The sequence below is a fragment of the Rhopalosiphum padi genome, chromosome 2 (assembly GCF_020882245.1).
Source record: "Rhopalosiphum padi isolate XX-2018 chromosome 2, ASM2088224v1, whole genome shotgun sequence".
Lineage (NCBI taxonomy): Eukaryota > Metazoa > Arthropoda > Insecta > Hemiptera > Aphididae > Rhopalosiphum > Rhopalosiphum padi.
Window position 1 is genome coordinate 72,335,740 of NC_083598.1, and position 24,434 is coordinate 72,360,173.

The following is a 24,434-nucleotide window of genomic DNA, read 5'->3' on the forward strand; positions in this document are numbered from 1 at the left end:
AGATAAACTTTAATTGGTTTTTTAAAATTCCAATTAATATTGAAAAATTATGTTAAATATTACTCATTAATTGTTTAAATATATTATACACGATGCTACGAGAAGAAAACAATTTGGGTTTTTAATTAATCGTACTTACTAAAAAAAAAAAAACCACGTATCTATTTATCAATTTTTAATGATTAAGTAAGCTATTTATGTTGTATTTTATTAAACAATAAATTAGTGTAATATTCACATTTCAAAAAATTATTCTTTAAAATCGTATGATATTATATCATTTTACAATTTTACATATACAATTGAATTATTTGTCTTCCAATTTAAATAATAAAAAAATCTTTACTTTTTTATAATCATATATACGATATATGACTCACTATTTTGTTTAAATATGTTTGTATATCTAGTAAAATGTATATTACTTAGATATTATTTTAGAATTACCATATTCAATGATTATAAGTTATAGTTGAAACAAATAATAATAATGAAACATATTTATTGCTACTTAATTCTGCTCTTGGTTCAAGTGTAAAAACATTGATTATATAGGTTTCTGAACAATGTAAAAAAGTTGCGGGGTCCAAAAAATATAAAATTCAAATGATTGCATGCAATATCATGCTATATTTATATTATATTAATGGCGCAAATTCACTTTTAATTGATCTCATCACTTTGAAAGATTTATATTTCAGACAATTTGGGATCTTGTCGCACGGTTGTCACAATGTTACAACTAGCAAACCTTCTTTTCTATACACGTGCACAAAATAATGTATATTATTCTTAAAGCGTTACATGCACACACATAGGAAACACACACATATATATACACATATTACATTGCACGGAGGTCGTACTGAAGCCCCCTAAACGTTTCCCAGCTAAATCGATAGCTAACCCCGGAAACTTAGGGATCTATGTTGGAAAAAAAACTGGGAGGGCCGGTTTTATTACCCAATAGGGTAATAGTAACGAGTACTGGCGTAGAATTATCAACGGGACAATAATACAGACGATCTAGAGTTAGTACAGCGTAAAAAAAGTAATAATAAATAATAATAGTGTGTATAGGGGAGAATGTATTTGGAAAAATAAGCAATGTAAATTCAAGCCGAATATTATATTCAGAGCTGCTCGCTGGTCACAACCAAACGTATCTAAAAGATGTGATTCATTGTATTAATAATATTTCTTAGTCGTTTCTCATTGCTTGATTATAGTTTAATTTTAAACGATAAAAGTGGTGGAATTATACTGCTATTATATTCAGTCTATATGTATATTATATTATAACGTAACTACAGTTTTGATTATGCAATAAATATTTTATTTTTAATGGATGTCACGGATTAACGTATACAATTGAAGAAAAATCGTGATTAAAATTATCTTCTTATGTGGGACTTCATTATTCTTAACTTATCCTTTGTCTTTTTGATTATTACGAAAATTTATTATGTCATAACGTTTTATCAATTACCTATCAATTTATCTGTTTCGTTCTTTATCTTGTTATGAATTGTTCATCTAATTAAAAAAAATATATATTATTAGTTATTACCTATTTATAAATTACCTATTAATAAATTTATTTTAGATATTATATTACTGTATTGAATCTTAATAATTTCTAGAAAAATACGAAGTATGGAAAAGTTGTAAGCTATTCTTGTTAAGTTATTGAACTATAAGAAAAAAAATATTGAAATTTATTTGATGTTTTTCTCTGTAAATTGTAAATAGATAAAATTTAAATTATTTATTATACTAAGTAATACGTAATAAAAAACATTCATCGCTCCGCACAGAATCTAAAAGATATATCTCTATATTTTTTGTAAATTTTGAAGAATTCACATTGAGTATCCTACACAGTGAATTTACAAACAATTCAGAGTATGACACATGCATAGTTGTAAATTGGTGATTCACCACAAATTAATTAATAATTTTTTTTTTGACCTTGCTAGTTTCCTGGATTTAAAAAAAAAATACCAATTAAGTGCATAGTTAACTTAGTTTAATATTCTCAGTCAATAGTTCATTGTTTTAAAAAGAAAAATGTATACTTTATTTATGTAAGTAATATAAAATAAATTCAAGACATTAAGATATTTTTTTAATTTTTTTTTTTTTGTATGTGTATTTAATGTTCATTAATTATAAGATTAATTTTTTTTCTTAAATTTAAACGTTCATTGGATGATGTTTTTGTAGTTCTTAAGTTTTCGTATTGTTTGGCAGATTTTCAATTATAACGGCAACATTCCATCCCATTTATGTACTTAATAATAATTGTTAACAAACTCATGTGACCTCGACAAGTAAAAATCAACCACGCCTTTTAAATATTCTCATTCACTACCGGTACTTCAAATCAATTTCCTATTCAAAGTTGTATATATCTTAAATGAATTATATTCATATATTCAATTATAATTTTACTGTGTTAGATCTTTTTTACAGATTTGTATATTTTGAAACTTTCAATTACTTATTATAATATATTTTTTTAATGCAATGTATGTATTTCTTGAAAACTAAAAATTAAGAATTCTATTGGTCTTCTACGCTTATCTGCTAATTATTGTTGGCAAATCTAATCAAATGTTTTTATTTTACAATTGCCTTCTACGCCATTCAAAAATGACAAACGTGTTAAAACAATAAATATCTTAAATGGTATGAAATGTGTTTATTTATTTAATTGTTATTTCTAATAACCGAATAGAGTAAAAAAAATAAGCATAATAATGCTTGACAAATATTTACAAGCTTTTAAGAACAATACATGATAAATACAAACATTTGAAATAAAATTTATTTGTTCGCCTTTAATTGTGATATATCTTTGTATTGTCGAATTTAAGCAAAACCACATTTGTTCGTACAATTTTTTACGCTGTTTTACCTAAATTACACAGTGTATACAAAACAAAATAATACAAATTATTAAAGGTGGACTCCCATAAGTATTTTTTTTTGTTTTGGACGTATTATCTTAGTCAAAGGACTAACTTTGACTACGAAATAGTAGGTGTCGTGTAATCATGAATATTTTCTATAGTAGTTATATTTAAAAGTATTTTTCCGAAATTGGTGGTATTCAACGAAGTATTGTAGTATATTAGTATTGTGAAATAAACTAAATATCAACGTTAATGTTATTTGGTACTTGTGTACAAGTATTAAAATTGTATTCTAACGTACATAAAATCGTATAATGTGCATTCTAATTTTCCAAGATCAAGAGCTAATATTAAACTCTTGGGATTGTCCGTTAACTTTTATTTTCTGTGGCGGTATCGATTTAATGCTAGGGTTAGGGTTTTTTACATGTTCGCCCGTTTGCCCTACAAGGGGTTCCCAGCTTGTTAATAGTGCCGCGCAGGGGGTATGGATATGAAATCACTGGCATAATATTTATAATACGAATAATAGATTTTAGATTAGAAGCTATTTATACGATTATTTTAAACAATACGATGAGGATAAAAAGAAAGAGATATATTATATAACTAATGAAAGATCAGCCACAGATGTAATCTATGATTTTTGAATAAGAACAGTACCTAAACCAAAATATAATGTTTTTATATTGTACTTTAGACACTTAGTTATGATATTTTAATAAATAAATTATTTTTAATGGATATTGTTGACTGAGTCGAGTTTTGACAATATACAATATTGTAGTTCTATGCATTGTGGAGTTAATACGATTTGTAGTTAGGTGAATATTATCTTAAAATTTTATTGTTGCTCAAAAATCGAGTAAAAAATATTAGAATAAATGAGTTCATATAACATTTTGAAAGAGTCAAAAAATTGACTTGTTTAACGAATTTTTAAGGCGTTGTTTCTTTTGATTTTGTTTTATTTTGGTAGTACTTATACTCTGAACCCATCTCAAAAAATTGGCCTGTCAACACCACTATAGGTGGTGCAAGGCAGCGGGAGCATTAGTCATATTTTCACTCACTTCGTCTGTTGAGCCATAAAAAAAAAAGCAATCCAGATAATGGTTCCTAGCTGTTTAATTATTATTATTTACCCTGTTTTAGTAGTAGATGCACGCAACCACTGAGATGGGGTTGCGTGTCTAATAATAATCAACTTTTTGTTTTGGTGTTATTTAATAAAGGTCTAAGATATGCCTTAAAGCATAATTAACTGTTGTGTCTGGTAGTTTAAATAAAGCATTTATTTTCGTATTTTAAAATTCTATAAATTTGATCACAAATTGAGAACCAAGACGTAAACAAAAAATAAATAATGAAATAAGTATTAATGCCAAAAAATATACCGGGTGTCACATAAATATGTTAGTTTCCAAAACTGGTTATGGTGTGTATAGTGTGTTGAATCATATTTTTTAACGTTTAATTTTAAATTGTTATACAGTTATTTTTGACCTGTGATAAATTACATATATTTATACACAGAAATAACCTCGCCCATATATTTCGTTCGTTTAATCATTTAATAAATTATCAATGAAGTACCATATTAATTTTTGAAATGTTTTAGATTTTATCTCTATGTTAATTGATATTAGTCGTATCAAAAATCATACATAATCGTGACTTATTCAATCTCAAACGTTTTAGTTTGATTAATATATATTTTTTTAACTAGATATACTTACTTAAATTATACTTTTTTTTTCATCATTAAAAAATGTTTGTATTTGACATTGACGTGTACATCACGTCAGTTTTAATTGAATTTGACATATTATAACTACGCCCCATATAAACTATAAACAAAAATACAAAATAATTGGTAATTTTTTATCATTTTAGTAAACCACAGAAAGCATGCAACGATTTATCATAATATAAAGTATTTTCTATTTTAATCATTCGGATGTAACTACAGTATCACTTTCCATGGACTATTATTATTATGCTATTTTACATATTAAAGTTGTTATATTTTACATAGCTGTCACTCACTTTAAAATAATAATATCATTAAAAGCATATGCCATTGTCTAGATAATATTTTTACCTTTAAATTTAATAATAGGTAAATTTACTTTAATATTAAAGCTAACGTCATAAAATGTATTCTGCAGGTATGGCGTCCTTTTAAGAAACCCATCTTGCCATTACTTATTAGATATAATGAATAACAAACTGTTCGTGCTGCGATTCGTTGTTGGAAATAAATAACTCATAGGAATTATTTAAATACATTCAACAAAAACCTTTTTTTATTTTCTTTATTAAAACTATGTATTTCAATAACTAATGAGGTTAGTATAGTTAACAAAGTAGTGGTGTGGTGCTTCGTGCAAACTTCACACCTTCGATATTGCGATTGTGATGATTTGAAGTAATCTAAGATCTTCTAGTACCTAGAGAATAATAGTATTTTTATCTACAATTTATTTTATGTATTGTTTCAGATCTATAGTATTATCGAAAGAAATCAAATTGCCAACACGACGATACATTTGAGAAGTGTTACTGTGTTTGCTCCGCACAACGAAGCGTTTATGAAGTCAACTAAACAAGATAATGACGATGAATATTTACCGTGCTACCATATAAGTGAGTAACAGCAGTTTTTTTTTTAGCGATTACCAACTACAATTTAGGATGTGTAAATAATATATGAAATTCATGGTATATATAAACACTCCCAAAGGATATGGTTGGTTGGGTACTCGTTAATAGGGTTCAGATGTACATTTTTAATCCCTACTGGGAACTAAGATAATAAAAATGTATTATTCATTTTCTTTTCTAATAAATGAATGTATATATTTTGTTGAAGTAGTTATTGTTACTTTTATGAAAGAAAATGACAGTTTTTAGATTATTTATTAGGTATCTATAATATATTGTATTTATTTTCGATTCTTTAGTCAATAGACTTAATTTTAAGCTGGTATAAGTTTAGATTTTATTTAATAAAATATTTCTTCTATACAACCATGTTAGACATACGTTTACGTTAACAATCATATAAATAATTATCAATAAGTATTGGTCAATTTAAAATAAATTAATCCATTTATTAGGAACAACACAACAATTTTATTATGGTCAAATATTTAAAAAAAATAATAATAGTAATAATAGACTATATTTTTATATTAAGTACTGTTTAACTATTATATTTCATTATACTATCTAGTACAAATGAACCTTATATTATAATTTTAAGTGAGATCAATATTATGAGTAAACACGAGGGTGATACATTAGCACTCGAGAGGAAATAATATATTTGATTTTTATATAAATTATAAACAATGATATTCAGTTTTCACAAACTGGGGTGGAGAGTAGATGAAAGGAAGTGTATTATGATGTTACGGTGCATTAACTTACCAGTGTCACGGACTTTGGGCTTAATAACGACAGTACACCGAAGTTCAGACCACCTTGACCGGTGGTTTTAAATGCGTTTGTCCGTTAAAACCGCGACAGCCGGATTGCGTCGTCCATAAAATTTTCTTTTATAAGTATCGTTGTAAGCGCACTACATGGTATAATGTAATTGTACTCTATTATTAATGTCTATGCGATGCAATCGTTACATGTTCCAAACAAAGTCAATCAATGGTTGACCACAAGTATACTTACATACGAGTATATAACCTGGTTTATCGACTTCCCTATTTTGTAGGTACTGACATGTTCATAAGTATATTCAGTTGTGTAGAAATATTTAAATGGAATTTAGTATTTTTTTAAACCATTACAAAAAATAGAGGTACCTGCTACTACGCCATGGTATGTGAGTGCATTTGACCAAATTCATAAAATTATAAGATGAATATAGTTTTACAACTCTTTGACCTTTCATTTTTTCCGAAACGTGCAGAAGTTATTGAAATATTGTATTATAGTGTAATATATTATAATTGCACTTTAATTGACTTTTTAGATACTGTATAAAAATATATTAGTTAGAGATTTCAATTAACTATTTCTCCAGTAGTTTTGGGATATATTTTCTGATGAATTTGGCTCGTGTTAAAAGTGTATATTTACGAAAATATGTTTGTTTTGTTTTTGTGTTAAATTATGTATCTCATTTATTTACAAATGCTAAATTTTTCTTCCAGTACCGCTGTCTCAAAGTATTTATTGTTTTGTGAATATAATTTATTCTGTACGTGTTTTTTTTTATGAAACAGTTGTGCTCTACCTATTTATTTTACGAGGCCTAATACCGCATAGTATTGTTATAATACAATAATAATTATTTTTAGTTTTTTTTTTTTTTACCTTCATTCTTCGAGACTATATTTTTCAAGGAACTTCAGAATTTCGTTATTTGACACGGTGCGAGTACGCTTATTAGAAATTAAAATCTCCTAGGTGAATACTGCACAGTGCACATGCAAGTAATTTTGTACCGGTATGAATAACCGCTGTTAATATTTTCTATTCTAAGGTTACTGAGCGTGTGGCCTGAGGATGGAACACGCGTTCTTCTTGTCACACATTTATTTCAACCACACTATTTTTATTGTTTTTCACATTCTTTACGTGATTTATAAATGTACATCTTCAAACAACAATTTTGTTTAAACATAAATCAGAACTAAAAAATTAGATCGAATATCAATTCATTCATACATGAAGTGTAACAAAACAAGTTTGATAAATATATATATTAGATCTACTTCGAAGTATAATTTAATTTAAAATAGAACATGAACAATAGGTAGTATTAAAATCGAACCCCTGTCCCTTAGATGTGTATACGCGTAATTGAGCCTTAAATGAAATATAACTTATATTAATGCAACATTGCCTTATAAAATTCAATATGTATTCAAATGTACATAACAACACACAAACAAATAGAATGATATTTGATAAATAGTATTTAAAACATTAATTTAATTCCATTTCAATAATTATAAAGTATTATAAAAACAATAATATTAATAGTTATTAAATGTTATTATTATTATGATAGTAAAACTCACTGAATTATAGTAATTAAAAACAACTGAATATAATAAAAATATATTTTTGGGACTTAATCCCTACAACCGTTCAGAAAAAAAGTAAAAACTTGCAAAAAAATTAGATTGAAAAAAATGCTTTTATATTTGAATATAAAATACGAATTAAATTATACATGGATAGGTGCTTTTTTTATTTCGTGAATCACGGACAGAAGAAAAAGATTTATTTGTAACAATGGTTTCCTTATAGTTGTTGTAAAACGCTTTTTTTAGTATAATAAATTCATTGCTATGTAGTTGGTTATTTTAAATAAAAAATGTAATGGATTTTAAAGCACCAGGACAAGCATTACTTCATTTGAAATCTCCCAAGGACAATTTTTTTAACCTAGTGTTTAAAAGTTGTGATTTTAAATTTTATGGCTTTTCATAATAAATAATATTAAAACATTTTTATTTCAAAGTATGGATATCAATGTTCATTAGTATTATTTATATTTTCTTTTATTATTGAGACTTTGTTCAGTTGTATACAAAATCATTTTTGAAGCTATTAAGTTTTTTTTATTTAATAAAATAAATAGCTAATGTTTATTTATGTTTACAGCAAATGTACCAATGAAACTGGAGCAATTAGGAAAGTCGGTATTTTCTGAATTAGACGGTAATCCACCTATGTGGATTACAAAAAAAAGTCCAGAAGAGATATACGTTAACCAAGCTAAAGTTGTCTATCATTTGGCTAATTATGAACACAATAATACATATGGAAAACCTCAAGTAAGAACAAGTTAGCTAGCAATAATTTTTCAATTTCATTAAATATATTTACTAACTTTTGTTTATAAATTAGGTGTTGCACGTTATTGATCAAGTTCTACAACCTTTGCGAATGAAGAGAAATAGTCCTCAAAATGTTTACAATCCTAATGCATGGGAATTCATGGAAAACGCTGAATACTTGGATTTAGATAGTTACCACACTAAGTAATTATATACTACGTAATATAAAATACTTTAGATTCATTTTAAATTGATCTCTAATTTAAAAATATAATTAATCATTTTTATTAAGAAAACTGACCACATTTTATTTGTTCTTGTTAATATATTTTTTTTAAATTAAAAAACTATTTTTTTATTATTATGGCATAAAATAAATAGTCATAATTATAATAATTTAAAATTTTTTTAATTGACGTATTATAATTAGTATAAAAATATTTAAGTTTTGTTTTTCATGTTAATCAACAATTTGAGAGCTAATCAAAGCAAATGTATTAAAACTTCAATTATTAATTTCCTTTAAGTATCTTACTTAGCGTACATCAGCATTTAAGTCTTAAAGTTCTTGAGGGTTCTGTCACTGGACCATCTTACTCCTTACTATTATCATCTTGTAAAATATTTTCCATGTTATATATCATATCTGTTTACTGTACACACATATTGGAGATTATACAATTACAATTTTAATTTAAAAAAAAAAATAATAATTTAAAGTTTAAGTGAGACATAATATGTGGAGGAATAAATAATATTGTGCTAGGATAAACACAGTAAAATACTGTAAATAACATTAAATTTATAGATGTAGTATGAAACTACAATCATAAAAATAGTAATAATCTTCACGATAATATAACTTTATGTGTTAATTTCAAAATTGAACTTTAAAAACATCATCACATTTACAAATCCATAGATTTTTATACATTGTTAATGATTTTACAAATCCATTGGCAATATTTGATATTAACATAGGCGTATCGAGGGTGGGGCAGGGGGGGAAAGTGCCCTCCCCTTGAATTTTAAACTAAATTATATTTCTTACACCTTATAAATTGAATTTTAATGATTTAAAATTGACTATGCCACTGCCCCCCCCCCCCCCCCCCCCGATTTTAATTTTAGCTACGCCCATGGATATTAATAACTTCTCTGTTATATGTCTGTGTAAGATAAATGTGAAAAATGGTATTAATAGCTCAAGGTAAAAGGTAAAAGGTTATCGTTATAAGCATATTATAATACGAAGTATTGATTACTATACACCTTCAATGTAAAGTCTAGTGTTACCGCCATATATTTAGTTTTTGTTTTTTTAATTTTTATCATTTCGTATTTCAATGAATTCAATTTATTTGATTATTGTTTTAAATACCTTATTATTATTAATATTCAACTTCAAAACTTATATTTCTGAATAAAATCAAGTTTGTTTTGTTCTGATTATTGTTTACGATAGAATAAATCCTATAATAAACACAAATCTATAGACATTTTTAAAATTTTATTTCGTGGTTAAAATTATTTACAGTTACCATTAAGATTCTCATTAGAAACATTGATGACTGATCTCCACTTATGTTTTATTTAATCTTCGAAACAGATTAGAAAACAATAGTTATCATTCGTAGGTTATTTTTATTTAAAGCAAAATATTTTTCTGTATAGTTATTTATTAACAATCGTTCAATATTTTTTTATTAACCATTATAACAATTTTATTATATATTTCATAAACGACACCAAAAAAAATTATTTCAATATTACTTTTATGTACATTTTTATAATATTTAAGTATTGTTTTTTTTTTTTTAACTTGCTACTAAGTTACGTTTTTTATTTTTAGTAGAATTTAAAAACTACTTTTTAAACTTAAATTTAAATCATGAACCTTAAGTTAAATAATTCTAAAATATTAACAAAATAAGAAGTTCTGTGCATAAAGTTAATTTTTAGAAATTTCAGTTGTATGTTACTTAGATAGAAATATACGTACGGGCGTCATTTGAAAATTGTCTTCATGACTATTTTATCTTGTACTACTCATTTCCTCTCGTACCGTTTCTTTTAATTACATTTAATCGTTTTCGCTTCAGTCCTTTACACCCACTTCCATAGCATGTTTAATTACCTCATTGAGGGGTCTCCATACCACCTCGGTCAGGGGCATACCACGCATTTTTACCCGTACATCCTGTTTATCGTTGGCAAATCGTTAAATATAGATCATACCCATTCTTCTACACTTATCAGCATGATAATTGTGTACCTAATTTAAGTATTAAACTGCATCAGTGAAATAAATTATCGCTATTTTAAAATTAATAATACTCGAATTTTACAAATGAAGTATAAAAATGGAAATATTACCATATATCTTTTCTTTTTGTAACTAATATTTAATAACAATTAAAACTTTACCAAATTGGCTATTTCCTTAGTTATAAATACAAAATATTGGTTAGTTGGAATATTGAAAGCATATATATTTAATTACGAGTATATTATAAATGTTTTGTTATTTTTTTTGTTCAGTCCTTTGTATTTTTAAGAATGTATGTTTAACCACTAAAATATTAGTTATTAATATATTTTCATGTTTATATAATTATAAATTAATTTAAAAGTTGTAGAATAGTAAAAATATTTTATTTTTATTTTAATTTTATCATAATTAGTCATTAGGTTTGGGTTTGCTGTAACGTTAAATACTGCAATAAAATGAAGCGTATAAATTGTTTACTTAAAAACGTAATGTACTATTTAAATTTAATCAAAATTGTATTGAAATATTTTTAAAAAATATGAGGTTAAGTGATGATAATAACGTCTAAAATTTAAAAAAATACTTTTAGAATAAATAAATAATTTCATCTGTTTATTCATATTTTATCTTAATTATATTTAATATTTTTCTAGTACTTTTTTGCAACGAGTACAAGATCTGGATAAAAAGAGTGTATTCTCCAATCAAGGAGGACATACATTTTTCATACCCGTAGATGAAGTTGCTAATGTAAGTATTATAAATTATATATAATATATAATTTATACCATATTGTGTTCGTGGTACAAAAAATAATATTTTCATTCGTAAACATGAATTTCTCTGTTAGTTGATAAATAATTTTAAAATATGAACTGAAATATAATACTATGTATTTCTCACAGTACCCTTATACTATTTTTGAGTGTTCAATAAAATAAACTACCATCTTTATTATTATAATATATAGGTAACACGATCACAAACTATAGTTTTAAAAGTTATTTCATATTTGAGTATGTGTACTAAATTATGACGGCAAAATATTGTATTATTTATAATGGCTGTCTCTTTTAGTTTTATATTTTGTATTTACATTAAAAAATTAAAAATAGAAGTTTTCTTAAATATTTGAATATGGATTTTATTGAGATTACTAACACTCTTTAACTATTATTTTTAATAATTTTGATATACAGTTTATAATATAATTAAATATTATTCATATAAATTCGTAAAAATAGTTTCGAGAGTTTCCATTGTCTAAAATCGTGTAGGTCTTAGCTTTCACCGTTCGGTGAACATTGTAATCTAGGAGTAGCTAAGTTTTATTTTTGTGGATACCTAATAATATACTTGTCAATTATCGATATAATGTTATCCTGTGTTGTTGTGTAGTACATCGTGACCAAACTGTGTTTAAAGAGTGAATTGTTATAATCAGTATTTTTAATGATTTTAAACGACTTGATTTTTGATGAGAATCCATTTCTAAACTTAAATGATTACTAAATGCATTGCAACAGTGAAATTATGTTTTATTTTGTATTTTTAATTTCGGAAATAAAAAGTTGTTACATCCTTCCAACTTAAAATATTACTATTGTTTATAACATTTTTTAGTGAACAATGAATTAAAAAAATTATAAACGATTAATAAAAAGATAAAATATAAATCAAATAAACTATAAACTATAAAATCAAAAATATATAATTCACGTTCTACACATTATATTTTATGGCAATCAAAGCTGTTAAGGATTATCTTACTAGATTAATTAATTTATCGGTTTGATTTAATTTTCAATTGTATTTAGTATCCAAAAGTAAGACCTGAAAAAATCGATGTGAAAGTGATTGACGCCCACATCGTTCCCGATAATGTATTATTTTTGGGACCAACCAACGAAGATGAGCAATTTAAAACTTTGGCGTTTACTGACATGCTTAAAGTATTTGCGTCTCTATCTAAAGCTGAAGAAGGGGATAAGACTAAATGTGAGTTATATTACCAAAATTGAATTAAAAATGTAATTTCTATATTTTATGTATTTTATTACGTAAATACTATTTAGTACTATTTTATATGTTACTTACATTGATATTATAACATATAACATATTAAATTGAATATATATTTTTTTAGATTACGTAAGCAGTGACACTGTTGTTGGTGATGGTGTTCATCCGACTGGTGCTGTAGTAGCAGAAATTGTTAAAGCCAATATACCTGTCAGAAATGGTGTGGTTCATTTGATTAGTAGACCATTGATGATTGTAGATAACACTGTTAAACAATTCATTGAGGTCAGTTAATGTTTATATTTTATTTTGACGTACATTGAAATTATAAAATTTTAATTTTGTTTTGTTTCATATTTGATGCTACATGGATATAATAAAAGCAGTCATATAAAGTAAGCATATTTTATTATTGAAGTTATTTTATTTATAAACTTAGATTAATTTCTTTAACATATATAAAATCAAATTAACACGCAATTACTGACTATTAATTATAATTTAATGTCCTTAGTAACTAACCCATTTTAAATTCATTATTTACTTTCGAGAATGAACAATTAGATTTGAATAATTACGTGTTTTTAAGTTTAAATTTAAATGCTCAAAAGTAGGATAAAGATACAGATAATTTTGGCAGTTCGATTATAAGTTATAATAAATTATAAAATTTTTATAACTTTCTATAGCAAAATGTACTTCATTGTTTTTCCAAAAATAAAAAATAAATAATTTTAGTACAGTTTTATGTTAAGTTAAAATTACATAATAAATACAAAAAAGGGTATGCAGTTTGTTTTTCTGTTAGATTTAAAATGCTCAGCATTATGTAGAATTAACCTAATTTACGGTATATTTACTGAGTATTCAATTGTTTGTTTATATATCCGTATACAATAAATTATAACTATAATTGTATGTATTTGACAAACAAATATGTGTAAACAATTAACGAACTTTATTTTTTATATGAAAGCAATAAATAACTAATACTAATACAATACTTATATTTTTTTTCTGAATTAACATTGATTTAAGTTTCCGTATATTTTTCAGATTTTTTGAGCTATTAAATTGTATTTGTTTAATTTACATATAATACCCATGTTATAGTTTATATAATATTACTAAAAAAAGAAAAAATAATAAAATTTGTGTATGCATCTTTAAAATTTTGAAATTAAATTCACGAAAATTCTTACCTAATATAGGTTTGTTTTTGTTCATGATGGAGTTTTTTTTATTTTAGTCATTGTTGTAGCTTATGTTATCCTGTTTGTTTATCTTATTCAAATTTTCAAAAGTAGTTTTATACCACTATAAATCAGGAAGTACAACCAAATGTAATAGATAATATATTATTTTGTTATTCATGTTATTAGGACAGAGAGGACAGCGTTTTACACAGATTCTACGAAGAGATTATGAATTCCGGTGGTGATTTCTTGGAAAAACTTACTGCCATGCCAAATGTTACGCTTTTTGCACCTTCCAATGCAGCGTTTAACGACCAATCCATTCAGTCGTATTTGACAAACCGTACATACATCAGATCTTTACTTGACTTGCATATCGTCAGTAGACGTCTCTCCATCGATGATATTGTTGCTGAATCCATCGATAAGGTATGTGATTTACATTTTAAAAATTGTATGTATGGTATATGTTAATAATTTTAATTTTCCTATAAGTATATTACTTGTTTTGTATTATGTTTTTTTTTATATTAAATTCCATTTTGAAGCGTAGATTATTTACTATTAGTGTAATGCGTAATATTATTATATTTTTATATAAAATATTCCTTATATATCATCCAAATATTTTCGAAAAACATGTAGATAAACTTGAATTAAAAAATACTTATCTTTTGACACAAATATATTGGGGTTATACAGTGTTAAAAGAATTATAGAACTTGCTAAATATTTTATATTATACTTACTTCTTCTTGGTACATTAAAACATGCATAATATTATTAATTATTTATTAATATAAATAACATGCAGGTCACAACTAATAATATTAGTTTGATAATAATTGTTATAATTTATCTTTGATAAAGAACAGATAAGGTTAATTGTTTAAATCAATAATTTTAAATTTACCATACAATTCATTATGTCCCATTTTATCAATTTCGATTTGATTTTTTTCTAATTACAATTATCATTTTAAATATCTAAGCATTTTCAAATAACAAAACTAAACATAATGCACTGCGAGAAATAGAATAATTAATTTATATATATTTTGTATATTTGGTACTTTATTGTAGACATTTATTTGCAAGTATATTATAGCATATTGAGGATATGATTAAATACTTTCACACAAGATCTCCCAATTTCATAATACTTTTATAAAACTTAACATGTCCTCGTTGTTTTAACTAATATGTATTAGTAACCAGTAATCACTAATCCTGCAGTTTGAATCCTTAACAAAACGTATTTTATTCATTGCTATTTTACTAATTTTGCTTTAAATTAATTCAATATTGGATAAAATCTTCGCTTTGCTCGTGTAATCTACATTTTTTTTGTATTGATTCACAACATTTATACTTGAAAATTGAATACTCTTTAATCAACTATGTATACTTATTAAAAATAATATGGTTTATTTCTAATATTATATAATTACGCACTAAAAACAAGTTTTATTTTAAAAAAAAATGTTGATAGTAAAGTAGTTATTCTTTGAAATAATATTTTTATTTCGTACACTTTTTTATTATGTTGTACCTTATTTTGGTAATTAAAAAAGTAGGTTCATAGTTACATTATTAATTCATTCCTATAGTCTATAGTATAGACTCATTTTAAAAATTATCAAAATCCACCTAATACTTATATCAAGTTAAAATTTCATATCATTCATAATTCTACAGATTTTATTGATATTTTTTAAGAAAATAATAATTCTACCACAAATATTTTTTTTAATTTATAATAATATACTTTACTTAATAGTAGGCAATTATGTTGTGTTTATTTTATTATATAATAGCATGAATGTGCATGATTTTCATTTTTTTTTTGTTTGGTTTTTTTCCTGTCTACAATGGATCAGCGCTTTCAGGTTCCCACCGAAGTGCCCCGCAAGGATCTGTTCTTCAATGTGGTTACGAGTGGTAAGAACCGCACATTGACTCTGGAGGGTGGTGGTGTTAACGCTACCGTGGTCCAAGCTAATTTAGCAGCTACCAACGGCATCATACACATTATTGACCACGTACTGGGTATTCCATCATCGACTGTCGACCGCAAACTGGCCACTGACCCCACGCTCAAGTAAGTTACCACGGTAATAGCTGTGTGATGTCTCATGTATGTACAGGGAAAAATCGTATATACTATTAATGTATAACATTGTTAAATTTTCAAGAAAAAAAAATATTTATTCTATGTGTGTTTGTTAGTGTAGCATATTATTCTGATCTACAAACTGCAAGCGATGTAGTTAACGAAATTTTGAGTTATAAATTATAATTAAGGTTTGAAATATTAATTTATTATAGTGAAACCAACTATCTTGGCCAAGTTTCCTCGCTTAACGACCAACTGGGTGATGTTCAAAAAAGATTCACTTATTTTGTGCCGAGAGACTTTGCTTGGAAAAGGTTGGCAATCGATAACCCGTCAGTATACAAAAAATTGTTCATGCCCGAATATTCGAACATTGTAAGTAAATAATGTATAGTAGCAAAATAATCTCATTTTTTGTGAAATAGTGAATGCTTGCAGTACCATATTGTGATTTTTGTATGTTTAATTTTCTTCCGTGTAGGCCCGTCAAATTTTGGAACGCCATTTGATCATTGCGGATAAAGTATTTACAATGGACGATTTAAGGAAAGAAGCCAATAATAATTACAACTTGTCTGTCAAACTTCCTACTGTACGCGATGTTTCCATGTATATAAAAATCAAAGACTCTGCTGAAGGTATTACGATCCATCAAAAACTGAATAAAACTTAAAAATTAATGATTAATAATTTATTAAGCTTACATTATAATACAGTTTTTTCTAATTTAAATTTCTCAACCATTAGTTATTCTTTCACAACTATATAGCACGTAATTATATTATTTTTAAACCAGGATTTTTTCCCCCAAACAAAAAAATATTATTTATTCCATTGATTATTTTTTACATGGATTACCTTTTGTTAAGAAAATAGAAAACATTATTTAATTTCATTTAAAATGTTATTGATTTTTATGATACGTTACGTATTAAATTGGTACGTTGAATTTCATGATTTATAATAAAATTTATCTGAAATTGATTTATTACACATGGGTAAAATCTTTAGAAGTATTAAGTAGTTATTCTTTTTTTTACAAAAATAGCAAAACAATTATTCTAACATACCTAATACAATAATGCATGTAACACTATTACAGTATTACAGTATTTATATTTAATTATAATAAACACGTTTATATATCAAGACGTGGTATCGTCTTACATATTTTGTTCCGTATTATCATCGATTTCCATCACATCTAATTATTATTTTTGATTATAATCAAAATATACTCAACTAAATTTTTAGTAATTAATAATGTTTCGATCTGCTATAATACGCGTGCTAAACTAGTTCTGTATCACCATCTACTTGGTCATCGATAAAGTAAAATATAGATCATATTTTAATGTACAATAAATTTCACTCAGTAGTTGGTATAATAGATAAATACCAGACGGAGGAAACAAGATTTTCATGTTAAATTTTACAAGAGACTTAGTTATATCAAGTTCAATTTCACGTATATTAAAATAAAATCTTGATAAATAAATATAATATATTTTACCTTACCGATAACTTGGTAGCAATGTATGGCATTCAATAAAACGAGACTGGTTCAGCACATTGATTTGTAGCAGGTCAAAATATTATTATTATAAATTTATTCAAATATTTAGCGATGTGGTAGGAACTCCGTAAAAATACATAAAAAAAACTCTAGACAACACAATAGTTTTGATTGTAGGTGATCATTTTAGAAAAGAACACATATTTAGAAAATAATTATATTTTTACTATTTTTTAAAGTTTTAAAACTTTTTGAATGATATTTTTAAATTTTATGCCAAAACAAAATATTCGTCAGAATGTTTGATTTGAAAAAATCGAATTTTTGATGAGTAGTTATAAGTTATGAGTGATGGTTATTAAACTACTTGTCAGAAATTTGATTTGTATACATTAAAAATAATCTCAAAATAATATTCTGCTTCGAAATATGAAATTAAAAATTATGTGAAACAAATATTTTTAAAAAACTTTAATAGTTATAAATTTATAAAATAATGAGTAAAATCACTGTACCTATATTACCAACAGTATTTGTTACCTATAATATAATAAATAATTATACTATCACTATAATATAAATTTAGTTCCATACTAAATTTTATTATTCTTTATTTAATGATGAACATACTTATTGTATTTTATTGTAGTTTAATGTAAAAATAAAATGTATTTACCTAAATATATTTTATGTAAAATATATTGTTTTTGTTTTTATTTTCAAACTGATTAAATATTAAAATAATAACAATTTTTTTAGGTTACTCAATTGAATGGCGTAATGAATGGATACATGTCCACCGTTCTGATGTCCGTTGCACCAATGGTATCATACACGTAATTGATAAAGTTTTGATTGATGACAATGACATTGAAGTGAATGCTGCTATTGCTACCAAGTCGATGACTGCATTGGTGTTGGTTATGGCCCAATGCCTTGTGTTCTACTATTTCAACTAGTCAATTCTACTCAGCAGGCGTGTCTTGTATGTGGAATACCCTAAGATGCGTTTAACGGTTGATCATAAGGTTCCCACCCTGTTGTTTCCACTAAATACATAGGATCTACTGATAACATTTACATTTTCAAATATTATCCTTTTTCCTCATACGACACGTTTGGTTTTTATAAAGTGAAAATTAGTTCTCATTTGAATTGTATTCAATTCTAAAACGGACAATGTATTTTTATTTCCTATAACGTTTAAGTTTTTATTAAGTAATCCCCCTTCAAGATTTTTTTTATTGTAAGCTTGTGCCTGATTAGTTTTATATACATAAATATACAATATATATCTCGTGTATATATAGTATATATATGTCATGTGTATGTGTAATTTTATTTTATTCTTCGCATCTGATAAAGTCTTATTATTTCAATATTTTCTCTTTAATATGGATAGTAGTATTATAGTTCTGTTTATCCAAGAAAGAGAAATAATTTTGATTATATTTCAAACAATATTTGCTTTTAAAGCTGCACATCAACGCATTTCAGTAAATGCATAAATTTGACAATACCATATTACTAAAAAATCTTAAAAGTATTCCCTGTAACATCCGATTCCTTCCTTTAAAAATATTAAATTTTACATAAGAATTTTAGTATAAAAATTGAAAATGGGTAAAAGTCAATGTGGTTTATTAAAATCAAAAGTAAAACGCATAAATGAGTCTGACAAAACAAGATTTCGAGTATTTCACATGTTAGGAATATAATTTTTTTTTTTAGATCAAAATATTGATTTGTAAATACTGAACATGGTATAATTATAGGACTTAATAGTATTAAAAAAAAAAAATTATATTTAATTATGTATGCCTTACGATAGTTCAAAGTAAATAATTTGTTATTCGTTAAATATTATTTAAAAAAAAAAAAGACATAACTAGACTTAATAATAATTACCCATATAGGTTCATCTTAATCATATTCTATTGATATATATTATAAGTTATATATTTATACATGTGTAAATTGTAATTTGAGAATCATTTAATAGGAGAATTAATATATAATAGAAAATAATCTTGTTGAATTTATACAAAAATTTTACGAAAATATATTAATCTCATCCTTTCATTGAATAACTATGATATTATAACAATAATAATAATTAATTATATTATACTATAATAATCAATGAAAACTGATAATTAGTGCATTAATGCTTGGTGTCTATTTATATTTTCTACTGCTGTTCAAGTGGAAAATATAAACCAAAATTGTAGTTTTTTTTTCTATTATTTAGAAAAACGATTGTTCATATATTTAATGGCTAAGAAACGAAATTAAGAGTAAAGACAATTAATTGGTAATTTTGATATTGTATAGAAGAAAAAAACTGTGAACTGCTTCATCTAAATAAGATTGTAAATGGACGCAAATTTTTGTTGAATAACAAACGACCGTCTTTGTTTATATTTTATTAACAATTTAATAAATGTATATATTAGGTTTATGTGTTAAACAATTTTTTTTTTTGTAATGACGGTTGAAGTCCCACTGCTATTATTTTTCTGTGTACCATAATTTTATTATTTTATATTTTTTCCTTATTAATTTATATTAAACATAATTTCAACGACATGCACCAACTAATAATATTCCATATTATATAACATAAATATATTACATTCAATATGATGTAGTATGTATAATTTTTTTTTTTAGTTGCATTATCCATTTAATAAGTGTATACAATGTTTTGGCACCAAGGCTTGTGGCCAATGAATGAATTTTGGTCCGTTATATTATTATGTGTTTGCGCCAAGTTTCTAATATTACACTCTTAAATCATAATACCTTTAATGTATATTTTTTTTTCAAGTGCTCGCAATGTTATCTTTATAATTATCTACTGCGTACATAATATAATATGTAATCTTGTTTTTTTTTTTTTAAACAAATAAAGTATCGATATTACAATAATAATCAATCAAAGATGTTACATGGGTAAAACAATTTTAATATTCTACCTCTACTTTTGTTCGGTTATATTGTTTAATGACTTAAAAATTTTCTTAAAAAAAAACTGTGAATTATTTAATACGATAGTGGTTTCAATGTATCATTGTATCAATCATTTGACCCGTGTGTAGTTTTTCTCGAAACTAGAAAAAATATTAAAAATCAGGAGATTAATGAAATTAAAATGTTGAAACATCAATATTTTCAGAAAAATGAACTCTACAAAATGGATATTTTCAATTTTTTTGTTGTACTTATGAGGTATAACAATCAAAATATATTCTATACAGGATACCTGGATACAGCTAATAATATGTACTATAGGGATTATTATTATTTTAATACTACCTACCCTTACATTTAGGATAACGTTCTTATTCGGTGGATCTTTACTCGGCACGTAATGCATATTTATTATAAAACATAAGAATTTGGTTGAGAAGTGTTTATTGGATATCCATAAAAATATCAATAAAAACACTTTTTAGTAATCATAAAATTGTTTACAGAACTAATAATGTACATTTATACTCTGTACTTAATGAAATCACTTTATAGTATTTTAATCGCAATTAACTACAACTACGAGGGGCTAAAATACAATATATTAATGTATATCCTACAATATTAATCGAATTTTATTTAAAAACATTATAGACAACAATCAAACAAATAATCAGTGGTCCACTGAATTGAAGATAATATTAAACGTAAAAGTATATTTTATATTAATGATCACTGCAATAATGCGGATGTATTAAATCTATTATCTTTAGTATAAATAGTAAATCTGCTAATTATATCTTAAATTGCATCGCACGTGTTTAAAATGAAAAAAGTTAAATGTAAGAAATAAAAATTTTATTTTAAGTTATCACCACATAATTGATAATAATATTTATGTACAGTTATAAATGTTATATTAATTATTTTATAATAGGCGCACGGGATATGCCACCATTGATTATAAATAGTACTACTATTTATAATCAATGATGCCACTCAATAACAGTCACTAAATAGTCTGCGACTCCAAGAAAAAGCCCATATTTTTTGTATACCGTATTGAATATCATTTTTTCGTTCAGATGACTCATCAGTCATCATAATTACATTTTTATTGCCGAACTTAAATTTTGAATGATATAACAATTATTTTATATAAAATTAATAATAATAAGTTTTAAATTTTAAATTTTGTTTTCAAATTATAATTTATAGTTCCTAGGAAATAAATATTGAACAATTTCGGAATATAAAAGTTAAATTAGTTCGGAAGCTATATTATATTCTAGTAAAATATAGATTTAAATAAATTTTTAGTCAATAAATATTTATTTGATAAAAAGTTAGTTACAAAATTGATACATAATAAACAATAAAATATAAATTTCCATTTTATTACTGAACTTTTTTAGGGTCATCATTGATTTTGAATAGAGCATGTATTGATAAATGTATAGATTTTATGATTATAAGTATTTTTATGAACCTGTATCATTTATTTTTAAAACAGTAAAAATGATTAGGTACTTTTCAACTTTAAAATATTTTTTTGGTATCTAAATTATGCTTTTGGGCAAGAGAGGACTATAAATAAATGATTCGGGACTAGGTAAATTTGGTCCTTGATCTTTGTGGAAAAAAGTAGTAGTAAGTTAGGTCCAGTTTTTACCTTAGATTATACGAGTACCATAATTATAAAATATATTTATTAATGAATTATCTTCTAATAAATATTATTAACTACCTATTGAAAATTGAAAATTTATTTTTTCCTTGGACTCGATTTGCTTACTACCTTTATTTTCCGGGATCCAATTAACCGATAAAGGCCATTCGGGATCCAAGTTACCAATCCCAAAAAATGCATAACAATTTTCTTAATAATTGGAAAAATATTATTGTAATTCATAATTATGGTTTGGAAACTTAGTTTAAGGTTAAATACATTTTTCTTACGAAAAACTTTTAAAAAAATTATGCAAAATTCTACAAATATTTGTTATGAACGCCTGAAATTTAAATTTTGATAAAATTAGATAGGTATTCACTATAAAATAACGAATTAAATTTTTTTTTTTGGTAAGTTAATTAAACTTGAAACAGTTAAAACATTTTATTGTTATTTGAATGTTAATTTTTTGTATCCAACATAATTTTCAAAATATGTTTGCGTTGTCAAAAAGCTCGTAAATTGAATGCGAGATCACATATAAACTGTTAGTATCTAAGTCAATTTTAAAAATATTAAAAATATATTAGTACGATATTAAGCATGTATTTTTTTTATTATTATTTTAAATTCGAATTTTGATCAAATTCAACAAAAGTGCATATATTTTTAATTTTAACAATTTAAATTCAAATTTAATACAATTTTTTTTTATAAATAATTCTTATTGAAACCCAAAAAATCTAAAAAAAAAAAATACTATCTATTCTTTTATAGATATTTTAATTTTGAATTCAAAATAACGAAATTAGAATTGTAAATAAAAAATAATTAATTTAGTTATTTCGTCGTAATTCAAAAATATTATTCGTTGTCTAAAATATATCTAAAGAGGACTAACTTTTTTTACGTATATTATAATTTACTATTCACTAAAAATGTTTCTAATTATTTAGATTAATTTTAATCTATCTGGTTATGGTCTATTTATAATATGAACCTATTCTACATTAGGTCGATATTGACCTTGAAAACGTTGTATTGCTCATAAAGAATTTTTTTGGTGATAGCACCAAACCAAAACAAAAACCAATGGGAGCACCAATCGTACGTAACATACTAATATGTCATAATATGTGAATAATGAATATAGGTTTTCATAGGGTTTGTGGTTTTTAATATTCTGAGATTATTGAGTGTCAACAAACCCACCTATTTAATATTTATAGATAAGATAAGTATATAAATATATTATAATACTAGTATACTATTTTAACAAATGATAATTATTTATATATATTACGGTATTTTGGATAAAAATTATTCAACCTAACGAGTTCCTACATACATTACAATTTACAGTGACATAGGTACGCCGAGGTACACTCAACAGCCAACAGCTTCTGTACAAGCAAAGCGGTAACATACCTATTACCTACTTGCCCGCTTTGTTTTATGTTGCATAATCTATTAATGAAGTCTGCGCACACTTATTGATAAACCATAATAACCATAAATTATAACAATGAAAAATAATTAAAATAATTTAGGTCTTGTTATTATAATAATAATAAGTTGCATATAATTAATCAAATCGAATTTGTTTGAATATTCAATACAAGTTATGATAAAATAAATGTTTTATTGAAAAATTATGAAGTTTACGTGATTAATATTTATGTAGCATCATAATCAATTAATAGATTCTGGTTTGATTAATAATTCATTTTTTACAGGTACATGAAAATCTGAAACTCAACATTAAGTTACTCTTACAACTTACAATTTGTGGATTTTATGTATCCGTTTGTCCTTTATAAAAATTGCTTTTTGAATCTTAAACATGATTGTTAGCTCAGATTATAATTTGGGTAATTTAATTACTTTGGGTATGTTTTAGGTAGAACCGTGTATAATAATGTACCTATTGATTTAT

General features: G+C 24.8%; 1 protein-coding gene across 4 annotated transcripts in view; it reads left to right on the top strand.

Annotated features, from left to right (window-relative positions):
• LOC132919645 (fasciclin-1) overlaps nucleotides 1-20,787 on the top strand; it is a 61,283-nt gene extending 40,496 nt beyond the window's left edge. For 2 of the 4 annotated variants that reach the window (XM_060981398.1, XM_060981397.1), the window contains exons 2-13: nucleotides 5,423-5,567; nucleotides 8,556-8,728; nucleotides 8,802-8,935; nucleotides 11,657-11,753; nucleotides 12,821-13,001; nucleotides 13,150-13,310; nucleotides 13,409-13,420; nucleotides 14,408-14,650; nucleotides 16,102-16,322; nucleotides 16,550-16,712; nucleotides 16,819-16,975; nucleotides 18,613-20,787. In XM_060981398.1, coding sequence (XP_060837381.1) covers nucleotides 5,423-5,567; nucleotides 8,556-8,728; nucleotides 8,802-8,935; nucleotides 11,657-11,753; nucleotides 12,821-13,001; nucleotides 13,150-13,310; nucleotides 13,409-13,420; nucleotides 14,408-14,650; nucleotides 16,102-16,322; nucleotides 16,550-16,712; nucleotides 16,819-16,975; nucleotides 18,613-18,812 — 1,887 coding nt within the window. In that variant the 3' untranslated portion in view covers nucleotides 18,813-20,787. The remainder of the gene's footprint in view (nucleotides 1-5,422; nucleotides 5,568-8,555; nucleotides 8,729-8,801; nucleotides 8,936-11,656; nucleotides 11,754-12,820; nucleotides 13,002-13,149; nucleotides 13,311-13,408; nucleotides 13,421-14,407; nucleotides 14,651-16,101; nucleotides 16,323-16,549; nucleotides 16,713-16,818; nucleotides 16,976-18,612) is intronic. The other 2 variants (XM_060981400.1, XM_060981399.1) reach the window with 2 other exon arrangements.
• The last annotated feature ends 3,647 nt before the right edge of the window (nucleotides 20,788-24,434 follow it).